We start from the raw sequence: 12,987 nt of genomic DNA on the forward strand, positions 1-12,987 counted from the left end.
AAAATAGAGGCCTTTTAGATACTCATCGAGATTTTCGTCTCTAACTAGCTGTAAGTTACAGTCTTGCTCCAGAAACTAGATTTCCAGGAGCTCTTGCCGATGCAGTACAGGCCTATTTTCACTTGATATCGATGTATAAAGTAAAGCCTAGCCAAATAGTTATTGTGGGGGATTCGGCAGGAGGCGGTTTAGCCATGTCGCTTTTAATTTACCTTCGTGACCATTGTTATCAGCTTCCAGAAGCTTCTATTTTACTTTCAGTAAGTCTAGATACTGTTATTAAAATTATGCAATTAACTTTAGATTAAGCCCTGGGTAGATCTCACATATGGTCATCAAAGCTGGCTAAAAGCAGAAATGTATGATACTTTACCTCCACGTCCGCATATAAATGCTCTTGTAAATCCAGCGCGGTTGTACCTAGGACCGGACCAATACCGCAGATTGAGTAGACACCCATACGCTTCACCATTATTTGCGAATAACTATGACAATCTACCACCAATATTGATTCAATCAGGTGGCAGTGAAACAATGACAGATGAAGTACGATCATTTGCCGATAAATTTGCAGAGTGTAAGAATACCATGTCCAAACATGAAGAATATGAGGTATTTAATCTTAAGTAATCACGGGGCAAATATTTACAATCACTGTATGTTTTATAGGACATGATTCATGACTTCCAAGCATATCCTATTAAAAAGGCCAGGGTGGCGTTTTTGAATATGCAAAAGTGGATTCAATTTGATATAAAACAACCGAAGGAATTATATTGCGCAAAAAAAGAAACAGTTAAATAAAACAAGATACACTTGGTATTTTTTGTGTAACATGTGTAGCCTTTATCTTGTTATGATAAGAGTGTGATGTGAAAAATTATATATATATATATATATATATCGCTTCACCAGCTAAAATCGGACAGATTAGAATTTACTCACACTGATAGTTAAACGTGATAAAAAGATAGCTGTTTTTGTTTCTATTTTTCGAATGGAGGTGGTTTGTGATTTGACAGTGAGCAAGGAAAAGGGGACAAACCGGTAATCTATGCTTATCTTTTTGAGTCCTTTTTCCAGCCCAGCTGTCGTACAGATCTTGAGCAAACAAAAATATAACCCACTTTTCTTTTTTTTTCTCTTTTCAACTTTTTTTTTAACCTTTTTCAACCTTCATACTATGCATTTGATACCGAGAGAATTAGATAAACTTTTACTGCATCAAGGTATCTTTTTTTTTGTACAATATGGTTAATTGTAATCCTTTTACTTATAATCCCATAGTCGGTTCTCTTGCACAAAAACGTTTGGCACGTGGCGTTAAATTGAACCGAACAGAAGCCACTGCATTAATTGCTTCCCAGTTATTAGAGATGATGCGAGATGGTTGTTATTCGGTTTCCCAATTAATGGATATTGGTAAACAGCTACTTGGCAGAAGACACGTTATGTCTGATGTATTTCAAACATTACATGAAGTACAAGTAGAGGGTACGTTTCCGGATGGCACATACTTGGTAACTGTACATGATCCAATCTGTACGGATAATGGTAATCTTGAAATGGCATTATATGGTAGTTTTCTTCCTATTCCATCCGAGGAAAAGTTCCCATTGCCGCCCCAAGTCCAGCGTAAGGATGCTCCTGGTGCCATTATCGTCAAGCCTGGTAAGATTCATTTAAACGTAGGCAGAAAAAGACTGTCACTTTCTGTTACCAATTATGGCGATCGCCCCATTCAGGTAATATTATATTAGTGCTACTAAAGACAAAAAGCTAACAAGTTTAATTTTCCAATAGGTGGGATCGCATTTTCATTTTATTGAGGCCAATGCAGCTCTACATTTCAACAGAGCTCTAAGTTATGGTATGCGGCTCGATATTCCTGCTGGTTCCGCTGTTCGTTTTGAGCCTGGAGATTTCAAAACCATTACATTAGTTGAAATTTCTGGCAATAAGGTTATTACAGGTGGTAATGGTCTTGCATCTGGACCGGTTGATTTTATTCGCTTACCCGAAATTATCAACTCATTATCAATTAAAGGATTTATGCATGATGCAAATGCGCCTTTACTACCAACCCCATCAAATACTACTTTGGACAGAGAATATTATGCCGATCATTTTGGTCCCACAACAGGAGATTTGGTTCGTCTCGGGGATACCGAACTTTGGGCTTGTATAGAAAAGGATTTTACTGTGTACGGCGATGAGTGCAAGTTCGGTGGTGGAAAAGTATTACGTGAAGGTATGGGTCAAGCGACAGCAAGATTAGATCATGAGGTTTTGGATTTGGTTATTACAAATGCCATGATTATCGACTACACCGGAATTTACAAGGCTGATATCGGTATAAAAAAGGGCATTATCGTTGGTATAGGAAAGGCCGGTAACCCGGATGTGATGGATGGTGTAACTCCAGGTATGGTTGTGGGAGCTGGTACAGAAGCATTGGCTGGCGAAGGCAAAATTTTTACAGCTGGCGCCATTGATTCACATGTACATTATATTTGTCCACAGTTGTGCTACGAGGTAATCAATAATAATAATAAAATTAATTTCTGGAAATTAAGCATGGTCAATTTTTATAGTCATTATCAAGTGGCGTAACCACTTTGATTGGCGGAGGAACAGGTCCTAACACCGGTACAAATGCCACTACTTGTACGCCTGGTAATCATCATATTGAAATGATGATGAAAGCTACAGATGATATCCCTATGAACTTTGGCTTTACTGGTAAAGGAAATTGTTCTAATAAAGCCGAACTGGTGGAGCATATCAAAGCTGGCTGCTTAGGGTATGTTATATAGTTTCTAAAAACTTGCTTTGCCGAATCTCATATGCCCTAATTTCTATAGATTAAAACTCCATGAGGATTGGGGAGTAAGTTAATATAATAATAGTTGAGACATATGAGCTAATTTAAGTGGTGTTTCGCTAGACAACCCCTGCGGCTATTGATGCATGTTTACAAGTTTGTGACGAATTAGATGTTCAGGTAAAATACAGAGACAGTATTTTGAATTCGGAAAAAAGTATTTACAGATTATATTAGGCAACAATTCATACAGATACATTAAACGAAGCAGGTTTTGTTGAATCTACGATTGCTGCTTTTAAGGGTAGAACCATTCATACGTATCATAGTGAAGGTGCTGGAGGGGGCCATGCGCCAGATAGTAAGTTATCCTAGTTTTATATTTTCAGTGTGCTGATTAAATGTAATAGTCATCACTGTTTGTAGTGAACCCAATGTTTTACCTTCTTCTACAAACCCAACACGACCCTTTACTGCAAATACATTAGATGAGCATGTGGATATGTTGATGGTCTGTCATCATTTGTCTAAGTCGATTCCTGAAGATGTAGCTTTCGCCGAGAGTCGAATTAGGGCCGAGACAATTGCAGCAGAGGACGTGTTGCATGATATTGGAGCAATTAGTATGATAAGTTCTGATTCTCAAGCTATGGGAAGAGCAGGAGAAGTCATTCTTCGTACTTGGAAAACCGCAAGTAAAATGAAGCAACAACGAGGCACATTAAAAGAAGATCTTGATTCTGAGGGTGATAATTTCAGAATTCGCAGATATATCGCAAAGTACACAATTAACGTGTAAGTATAGTGATTAAAAATAGGGAGAATGCCAAACTAACACCGTACATATATTTAGGGCGTTAGCTCACGGTATCGGTCACATTATTGGGTCGATTGAAGTAGGAAAGGTAGCTGATTTAGTCTGTTTCACGCCTGAATACTTTGGTTCTAAACCTGAGCTTATATTAAAGGCCGGTGTCATTGTTTGGGGTCAAATGGGTAAGTAGTATTATACTTTATTTTTTGGGGATTAAAATATTAAAAACTAATATAGGTGATGCCAATGGATCTATTCCAACAACACAGCCAGTTATATCTAGACCCATGTACGGTGCCAACGCCTCTAGCTTGTCTTCTTCTTGCCTCATATTTGTATCGCAATTGTCATTGGATGAAGGCATTGTTCAAGGTTATAAACTTCGTAAACGAGCAGAAGCAGTCAAAGGATGTCGTACGGTGGCAAAGAAAGATATGCACTTGAATGATGCCATGCCAAAAATCACAGTAGATCCTGAAACTTACAAGGTTCAGGCCGATGGAGAGGATTGTGTTTGTGATCCTGTCTCGTCATTACCATTAACACAATCTGTGTACCTATTCTAAGCTAATATTTATAACCTCTGTAAAAAAACAAAATGATCGAAATCTGTATAATTTACTCACCCCTAATAATTAAATTGGAACAATGTTATTCCTTCCTCCCGTTACTCAATTTCCGTATAGTGAAAGTGGCAACAGAAGTAAACGGATAACTTTGGTTACTAAAGTATCCTGACCGAGAACTATCCTAATCGGGATACAATGATTGTTCCATACCATATGCTTTATGCCATTCATCTGACGTTCACATTGCGTATTCCTCCGGAAAATTTGTTAGTAGCAGTGATTGTACGAATAGTTTAGTTTAAGCGTTTGGATGGAATTAACATGCGTAGGGTAGGCACATAATGTTTTCTATTTTTAGACAATTTTACATTTAAAAGCGAGAAAGTAAGCTGTTGCGACTTGTAAGTTTTCAAAATAATGTAATGTCCCTGAAGAGACGATGATGTAAAGTAGTTTACTGTCAACCAGCCTCGTCATTGTTTGAAAATATGCTCATGTTGTGTGTAGCTAAACTCTATTAAAAAAGTGATAAAAGAAAACATGGTATCATTTAAAAACTCTAAAACAGGCTCCCAAGGTTGTTTGACTACGTGGACAATTTAGGTTAACCTCACATGTTAATCGTGTTACACAACAATGATAGATCATGCTAATTTGAAGAAGCAAAATTTAATATAAATATTTTGCCAAATAATTTAAATGTTAAAAACACATTCTGAACAACAGCATATATATTCTAGGATGACCTCTAAAAATACAAAAGCCTTATTTTGTTGTTGATGATGCTATACATGTACTAATCCCCGAAATTGTGGACAGACTTTAGAATTGTAAGAAACTTGTTGAATCGGAGTGTAACAGTTTTATAGAAAATAGCACTTGCTGAGTAAACCATAATAAATACAAACAAATCATTCAGATGAATCGGGTACTGCTGAAAACATTAAATATTAAGGGGTCTCAGTTTGAAAAAAAAAAAGTTTCCCAAAAAAATGGGAAACTTTTTTTTATCCAATAAAATCGCTTTCCCACTTTTTCAAATTGAGACCCCCACATTTCCCCTGATAACTTTCCCATTTTATAAATGCAAAGAAAAAACCCGAAATATCAAATCATTTCCACATTTAATGATCAAGTATGATTGTATCTATTAGTAATATACGCAATAAAAATTATAAATGTGTATCCGATAAGTCGTATCAATTTTAGATAAGATAGAAAAGTGGCGAACAAAGACATAGAATTAATGAGCATGTTTGCAACCAATATAACATCCGTTACTGATGACTCAATGTGATTTCAGGTCAGCGATTGGTTATTTGTGTATATCTTAAAAGTATAAAAGAAGAAAGTTTGAACCTGGATCAATAATAGACTTCTTTAATACTATTAACATGACCAAGCGTACTGCCAATTCCAAGCCAACACCTGTCAAGCCAAGAGCTGTCAAGCCAAGAGCTGTCAAGCCATTAAAGACAACTACTAAACCAGAGGAGACACCTTCCAAGCCCATCACAGCTACCAAAACAAAGAAGGCTCAAGTTAAGTGGGAAACTGATGTAGCAGGCGATGATAATTTGTCATCAGATGCCCGCCTTCTTGTTTTCCTTTTGGATAATAATGCAAAAAACTTGAACCTTCTCACACCAACCAAAAACCAAAAAGGCGCATATAGAGTTCATATGTCCAAGAGAAGATTAGCTTTAAAGTGTTTAGATTATTTTTGTGAAAAAAAGGTAACTTACCGTACGATGGAAGACATTCGTGCACGAATGAAGAAATACATGGTCGATTACAGTAAAGCAGGTCTACTTTTTTTGCAAACCGGAAACGGCGCAAAGGGAGAAACTAAGGATACTGGCTCAAAAGAATTCGAAAGTAAGTTGTAAAGAGTCAAAATGGGTACAGATTAAGTTGTTAATATCTCACTTACATTAGAAATGGTTAAAGCTGTCTTTCCTTATTATTATGAATTGGAAGAGTTTCTTCAAGATCGTCGTGTTGGTCTCGGTGTTCCTGATATTCTAGGTGCCCAGGATTCTGAAGTGGAAGAAACTGTAGAAGAGGAAGAAGATGAGACAAGACATGTTGAGTCTACTCCCACTGAAGAGCCTGTGAGTACCAGTGTAGTGGAAACGGTGTCTGACTCCAGTGAAGATGAAGCCACTGTTGCTCCTCCTGCCAAGAAAGCAAAGAAAAGTTCTGGTGCTGCTACCTTCGACCAGGACTTCAAGTCTATTTTGGATGAACCCGTAGATACAACCATCTACAGTCAAATGCTGGAAAAGAAGCAGGAGATGGCTAAGATGAAGATGAAGGTGCAGCAACTGACTGAAACAAGGTTAATTCTTGAAACTTTGTTGAAGTCTGGTTTAGATCCTACCTCATCAATTGTTCAAGATCTCATGAAGAAAATCATGGAGTTATTGAATAACGCTGGCACATCTGAACCTGAAGCAGAGTCTTCAAATTTGTCTTAAAAATAAAAAATTATAATTTTCAAAATTGATATACTTCATTCATGTTTATTGGTTGCGTGCTAGTATGTATCGACACACTCCATCTCTTAACTGGATTCCAGTGGGAGAGTCTATGGTGGTGAAAGACATAGTTCCACGGTCCTCCTGTTCTTCTTCCGTGTTTCCCATTGCTTTTTCAATCAACAGAAGTCTTTCCGCCTTTCTTACCAATCTCATATCCTCAGGTTCATCGATCAACATGTTGTGTAAAATTACACAGACTTTGATCCACTCTGAAGCATTGGCCATATTGTCTTTGTTCTGGATTTGTTGACGGATCATCCTCAAACTTCCAAATCTACACTTCAAGATACCAAAGCAGTGCTCGATGGCAATTCTTGTTCCAGAATGCATCTTGTTGAATCTCTTTTTTTCTGAATCTAATTCTCCATTAGGTGGCCTCTTATATGGGGGGATCATATAATGTGTACATCCATATGCAGAGTCTGCAAGGATGTACTCCCCATCGGCGAAATAACGTTCTGGATGAACCCCCATTGTTTCGGTAAATACACGCGAATCGTGAGCTGATCCAAAGATACCTGTAGCAAAGTACCTGATTCTTCGCTTATCATCACAAATGGCCAGGTTCTGGATGGCATAGCTTGCCTTTCGGGTATAAAACTCTTGGTCTCTCCACTTGGGTCGAAACTCCAAATCCATTAAAGAGCCATCTACAAACCCAACACAGTTTGGGAAACCAAATCGTTTCTCGTTGGCCTCTATGATTCGTTTTTTTTCGTCTTCCTTCGGCCAACAAATCCACTCTTTCGACATTGACAAAATGGCAGTAAAAAAACGTTTGGTGTACGTCTGGACAGTTCCTACTCCAATTCCACAATGCGTTGCGACGTTCTCCAAACTTGATCCACCTCCAGAAAGACCCAGTCGATAAAGAACAACAGCAACCTGGAAATGTACACTGCGTTGTTTTCTGGCAGCATCAGAGTCGTTATAGCAAATGTGGTCTTTTACTCTATCGCATATATTATAGAAGGCTTGCTTGGTTGGCATTCTAGTTTCCCTTCTAAATACTCTGTCAGTTTGTAGCATAAGCCACTCGAGATAGTCCCCTTTACGCTTATGAGAATGAACTCGCTTGAAGACATATCTATTCTCATTCAAAAAACGCAATGCTTTCGTATATTTGTGTCGTTTTAACGTTTCTTTGACAATTTTGGCACTAATTGCCTGAGATTCCTCATCGTCACTGTCATCATGAAGAATCTCGGTCAAGTACTTCTCCTCTATACGTAAGCAATCTTTTAGTTTCTCTACAAGTGCCTGTTTATTGCTGATCTTGGGCATTTTGTAACTTTTATTGAAAAAAAAAAAAAATGGGAAAGAATTGTACCTATCTTTTCCCAAAAAAAAGTTGGAAAGTTTTTTGGGAAAGTTGAAAAAGTGGGAAAGCGCTTTGATTGGCTAAAAAAAGTTTCCCAAAAAAGTTTCCCATTTTTTTTTTCAAACTGAGACCCCTTAATGAATATTCTTTCTGCACTTGTCATACCCATGAAACACATTCAGCTGCTTCTAAATGTGACGGCTGTCTTTAAGGTTCTAAGTGGCTTTTTTGCTTTAGGCTGTTTCTGTTGGCCTAGGTGCTGGAATCTCCCAGAAAGTGGAAGAACATTTTATTGCAGTGATGATTGGCCAAAACAATTGCGGGAAGTGGGCAATTTTTTTTTTTTTTTATATAGGTATCGAGCCATGGAAAATTTATTTGAAAACTTATTGTTCTTTACTTATATAATACATAATGTCTGTTGTTGTAAGTGTTTAATTTTTTGCATGGCTTTTCTCAAGATTTACAACAATGATGTTAATATGTACGCGTCATTTATGTAGGGTATTGATCTTGGTAATCTCCAAGCTGTTATTGCTGTTGCCCGTAACCGTGGTATTGATGTCATCTGTAACGAAGTCTCTAACCGTGCTACTCCGTAAGTATACAATCTTGGGAAAGGAATTAGAGAGGCGATAGTCAAGAGAATAGAACTTAGAAGGTGGTATAGTTTTACTAATCTGTTGTTTGTCCATATAGCCATGTCGTTTCATTCGGTGCTAAGCAAAGATATATCGGTGAGGCTGCTAAGACTCAAGAAATTAGTAACGCTAAGAACACCGTTGTCAGCTTGAAGCGTCTTGCTGGTCGCACTATCGACGACCCTGAGGTTCAAGAAGTTGAGAAGAACTTCATCATGGCCGAATTAGCTGATGCTAACGGTCAAGCCGGTGCTAAGGTAATATTTTTAAAGCGACAAAAATGATGAGAACTTCAACTTATATGCCTCAAATTAGGTTAACTACCTTGGTGAGGAACAAGTTTTCTCTAACGTTCAACTCCTTGCTATGTATCTTAACAAGATTAAGGATATTACCGCTGCTGAAATTAATGGTCCCGTTTCTGATTGTGTTATCACCGTCCCCGGTTGGTTCACTGAAGTCCAACGTCGTGCTATTCTTACTGCCGCTGAAATGGTCGGTTTGAACTGTCTTCGTTTGGTTAATGACTTGACCGCTGCAGCTCTTGGTTACGGTATCACCAAGACTGATCTCCCTGAGGAAAAGCCCAAGAATGTCGCCTTTGTTGATATTGGTCACTCCTCTTACTCTTGTCAAATTGTCTCTTTCGTTAAAGGTCAATTGACTGTTCGTGGTAACTCTTTCGATGAACATTTCGGTGGTCGTGAGTTTGATGCTGTTATCGTCGATAAGCTTGCTGAGCAATTCAAGGAGAAGTTCAAGATTGATGTTTTCTCCAACAAGAAGGCCCTTTTACGTCTTCGTGTCGCTGCTGAGCGTTGTAAGAAGGTTCTTTCTGCTAACCCTCAAGCTCCCGTTAACATCGAGTCTATCATGGACGATCGTGATGTCTCCGCTATGGTTACTCGTGAAGAATTCGAGCAATGGGCTTCTCACCTTTTCACCCGTACTGAAGATGTCTTGAGTAAGGCTCTTGAAAATGCAGGTTTAACTGTTGCCGATATTGATTCCGTTGAGATGATCGGTGGTACTACTCGTATCCCTGCTATCAAGGCCACCATCTCCAAGTACTTCGGTAAGGAAATCTCTACCACTCTTAACCAAGATGAAGCTATGGCTCGTGGTGCTGCTCTCCAATGTGCTATGTTGTCTCCTGTCTTCAAGGTCCGTGATTTCCGTATCAACGAGATTTGCACCTATCCTATTAAGCTTACTTGGGATGCTACCCCCGAGGAAGAGGAAACAGAAATTGTTGTTTTCGATAACAATAACTCCATTCCTTCTACCAAGATCTTAACTTTCTTCCGTCGTGAACCTTTTACTTTGCAAGCCCTTTATGCCAAGCCTGAATCTTTACCTCGTGGTATCAACCCCTGGATTGGCCAATTCAATATTAAGAATGTTGAGCCTGTCAACGGTGAACCAGCTCAAATCAAGGTTAAGGTCAGACTTAACATTCACGGTCTTATCTCCGTTGAATCTGCCTACACTGTCGAGGAAAAGATGGTTGATGAAGAGGTCAAGAACAAGGACGGTGAGAAGGAAACCAAGAAGGTCAAAAAGCTCGTTAAGACAGGTGACCTCGCTGTTGTTTCTGGCACCACCGCCCTTTCTAAGGAACTCGTCAACGAATACACCGAAAAGGAAAGCCAAATGTATGCCAACGATAAACTTATCGCTGCCACCGAGGCCGCCAAGAACTCTCTTGAAGAATATGGTTATGAAATGCGTGATAAGATTCTTGGTCCTCTTTCCGATTATATTGACCCTAGCATCAAGGATAAGTTTGCTGCTGACTTAAACGCTGTCGTTGATTGGATTTACGATGAAGGTTATGATGCCCCCAAATCCGTCTATGTTGAGAAGCTTGACGCTCTCAAGAAGATCGGTACTCCCGTTATCGAACGTTATCGTGAAGCTGAGGAGCGCCCTCATGCCGAACGTTCTCTTCGTGATGCCATGTATCGTTTAACTCAAGAAGCTATGTCAACTGACGAAAAGTACTCTCACATTCTCCCTCATGAGAAGCAAGATATTGTCGAACGTTGTGAACGTGCCGGTAGATGGATGGATGAACAAAACGCCAAACAAGCCAAGGTTTCTAAGTGTGAAACTCCTGTCTTGTTCAGTCGTGACATCAAGAAGGAGGAAGAGGCTATTGCTGCATTTGCCCATCCTATTTTGAATAAGCCTAAGCCTGCCCCTAAGGTTGAGGAACCCGCCTCTGCTGATGCCGATACCCCCATGGACGACTCCAGCGAAAACAAGAAGAAGGAAGATATGGATATTGATTAAATTAATGAATAGAAAAAAAAAATGTCATCATATTTCACAACACATATTTTTCCTTGCACAACAAAAAAAGAATAGAGTATCTATAATACTCTGTTTTTGTTTCAACAAATTCAGTAGAAGAACATTATAAATAAATAAAAATTTAACGTAAAAAAGAAATATGTACATGTTGGTTTGATGTCTTTTTAATTTGATAGATATATTAAAAAAATTAAGCCAAGAAAGGCTTCTTCTCTTCCGTAGTTTGTTCTTGTTCGATATATGCAGGAGGTTGTTCTTTCTTAGCCCAAATTTGCTCTGATGATTCGTCTTCAGTCAAAACAACATGTTCGTAGCTTGAGTATTTGGAAGAGACTAATTGACGAACAGCCATTACAAAACCCAAGAAGAAAGCGCAGATAGCACCCATTACAAGACCTTGAGATAAGTTGCTGGCTTCATTCCACCAGTTGTCAACACCATTGCAGCCAGGACATTCTACGAAATCTAAGACTAGATAGAGACGTGTTAATAAAATTAATTGATCACATAATGATCTTAGGAGTAGTATTGGATTCTCCTAATGGCATTGAATACGTACAGTTCTCCTCCTTGGCAGCTTCAGGACCAGGAAGCATGAAACCAGTAAGAGGGTCAACGGACCACTTGATAAGAGCCCCATTATCAAACACATCTAAAATCTGCTGACCAGCTTCGGTCTGGACCACCTTTTGTCCGTTGATTTCGGTGATAAGTTCTTGGACGCTGATACGACGGAAAACCATGCCGTCATCAGTCTTTAATTCGTCCAAAATACTCGCAGTAACTTCAACTGTGACAAGTCCGACATCAAAACTATCGGCTAAAATGGCAGCGTCTTCTTCGGAAGTAATTGATAACTTGGCTGGATTGGAAGCCATCTGAGCCTCAACTTGGATATTAGAGACACCAATTTCTACAGGCTTACCGTTACACATTAACTAAAATTAGATATATAAGTTAATTTTATTATCGTGGATTAACATGTTCTTTGTTAAATACCTGGTTCTCATATACGTCGAAAGTAACTCGAACAGCCATGATACGCTCGGCTAAAAGTGAGCCATCATCATCAAGAAGGTCGTCCACCCGTGTTACTGTCACAAAAAGATGTTCATCACCTTGTGCATTATAAGTATTTTCCACAAGATCGATTGAAGTGACTGATACATCCTGAAGTGGTGCTGCGATGGTTAATGTTGCAAGTGCTAGAGGATAAGGATTAGTTATCTATCGTTTTAAATGATACTAAACTGCAAAGTTCCTACCTAATAAAGCGGAAACTGAGAGTATTTTATTTAAACAGAATTTCATTATAAAAAATATGAATGAGAATGAGAAAGAAAAAGAAAAATGGCAATGTGATGAACTAAAAGGGAGTAAATAAGGAGTTTGGGTCTAAATTTGTCCAATCAAAAATAGTGATTTATTTTTTCCGTCGTTGACATAAAAATTGGGCTGATGTTTTTGTGGGACAAATAACCTGTATTAGGCCAAGCGGAACAGCACAAATGATGCATTGACTTACTTTTTCGTGCAGATGTATACTTTTACTTAAAACAGCTGACTGTCGATGTACTTAATCAAAACATTTACCCGTTTTCGCATATAGATATATGAGCTTCGCACTATATTTGCCATTATAATCTTTGTTTGGATTAAGTAATAAAAGCCTACAAACAATGGACGAATGCTGGCTATTAAATATACATGTATGTACTCCAATCAGAATTATAAAGGACCCAAAAAATACGATATTGAGTGTGTTATAAAAATTTGGGGATTGAACTGATATTCTAATTTTTGTTTTTTGTTTTTAAAGAAGTCCTTGAACAGCGTCTTATCTTTTTTTGTTTTGTTTTTTTGTGAAAATGTGCTTTACCATAAGTGTAAAGCTTACTTTAATGGCATTATATCATAATCTATAGTCAGTAGAGAGCTATGTTTATTTAAGCGAATTTT

The 12,987-nt window shown here is 38.3% G+C and overlaps 4 protein-coding genes across 4 annotated transcripts; 3 read left to right on the forward strand and 1 right to left on the reverse strand.

Moving 5' to 3' along the window:
• Positions 1–44: 44 nt before the first annotated feature.
• Positions 45–804, forward strand: EV154DRAFT_432275 (Alpha/beta hydrolase fold-3; the record flags this gene model as incomplete). The annotated part of the gene is made up of 3 exons (XM_051596661.1): positions 45–260; positions 310–612; positions 670–804. Coding segments are annotated over 3 exons (654 nt in total), but the record flags the coding sequence as incomplete, so codon positions are not given.
• A 575-nt stretch (positions 805–1,379) lies between these two features.
• On the forward strand, positions 1,380–4,204 carry EV154DRAFT_432260 (urea amidohydrolase alpha subunit; the record flags this gene model as incomplete). The annotated part of the gene is made up of 9 exons (XM_051596659.1): positions 1,380–1,745; positions 1,804–2,535; positions 2,595–2,803; positions 2,865–2,889; positions 2,948–3,004; positions 3,062–3,185; positions 3,235–3,619; positions 3,678–3,820; positions 3,876–4,204. 9 exons carry the CDS (start codon positions 1,380–1,382, stop codon positions 4,202–4,204), a joined length of 2,370 nt encoding a protein of 789 aa, XP_051450701.1.
• Positions 4,205–8,433: 4,229 nt separating this feature from the next.
• On the forward strand, positions 8,434–11,166 carry EV154DRAFT_531525 (heat shock protein 70 family). Its single transcript, XM_051603832.1, has 4 exons — positions 8,434–8,497; positions 8,575–8,669; positions 8,771–8,969; positions 9,028–11,166. Exons 1-4 carry the CDS (start codon positions 8,486–8,488, stop codon positions 11,005–11,007), a joined length of 2,286 nt encoding a protein of 761 aa, XP_051450702.1. The 5' UTR covers positions 8,434–8,485; the 3' UTR covers positions 11,008–11,166.
• Positions 11,167–11,173: 7 nt separating this feature from the next.
• On the reverse strand, positions 11,174–12,539 carry EV154DRAFT_556893 (uncharacterized protein). The gene is made up of 4 exons (XM_051605384.1): positions 12,294–12,539; positions 12,028–12,233; positions 11,588–11,966; positions 11,174–11,499 (listed from the first exon to the last, which is right to left on the reverse strand). The coding sequence occupies exons 1-4, from the start codon at positions 12,337–12,339 to the stop codon at positions 11,219–11,221; spliced, it is 912 nt and encodes a 303-aa protein (XP_051450703.1). The 5' UTR covers positions 12,340–12,539; the 3' UTR covers positions 11,174–11,218.
• Positions 12,540–12,987: the final 448 nt, after the last annotated feature.

This window comes from Mucor mucedo (assembly GCF_025094135.1).
Source record: "Mucor mucedo strain NRRL 3635 chromosome Unknown EV154scaffold_230, whole genome shotgun sequence".
NCBI classification, from domain to species: Eukaryota; Fungi; Mucoromycota; class Mucoromycetes; order Mucorales; family Mucoraceae; genus Mucor; species Mucor mucedo.

Excerpts from the sequence above, each read along its gene's own strand:
- EV154DRAFT_531525 (XM_051603832.1), top strand. Across the intron at positions 8,670-8,770 it reads GTCTCTAACCGTGCTACTCC|CCATGTCGTTTCATTCGGTG; the intron begins GTAAGTATACAA and ends TTGTCCATATAG. Across the intron at positions 8,970-9,027 it reads ACGGTCAAGCCGGTGCTAAG|GTTAACTACCTTGGTGAGGA; the intron begins GTAATATTTTTA and ends GCCTCAAATTAG.
- EV154DRAFT_556893 (XM_051605384.1), bottom strand. The coding sequence starts at position 12,339 with ATGAAATTCTGTTTAAATAAAATACTCTCAGTTTCCGCTTTATTAG. Across the intron at positions 12,234-12,293 it reads CTCAGTTTCCGCTTTATTAG|CACTTGCAACATTAACCATC; the intron begins GTAGGAACTTTG and ends CTTATCCTCTAG. Across the intron at positions 11,967-12,027 it reads TCGACGTATATGAGAACCAG|TTAATGTGTAACGGTAAGCC; the intron begins GTATTTAACAAA and ends ATCTAATTTTAG.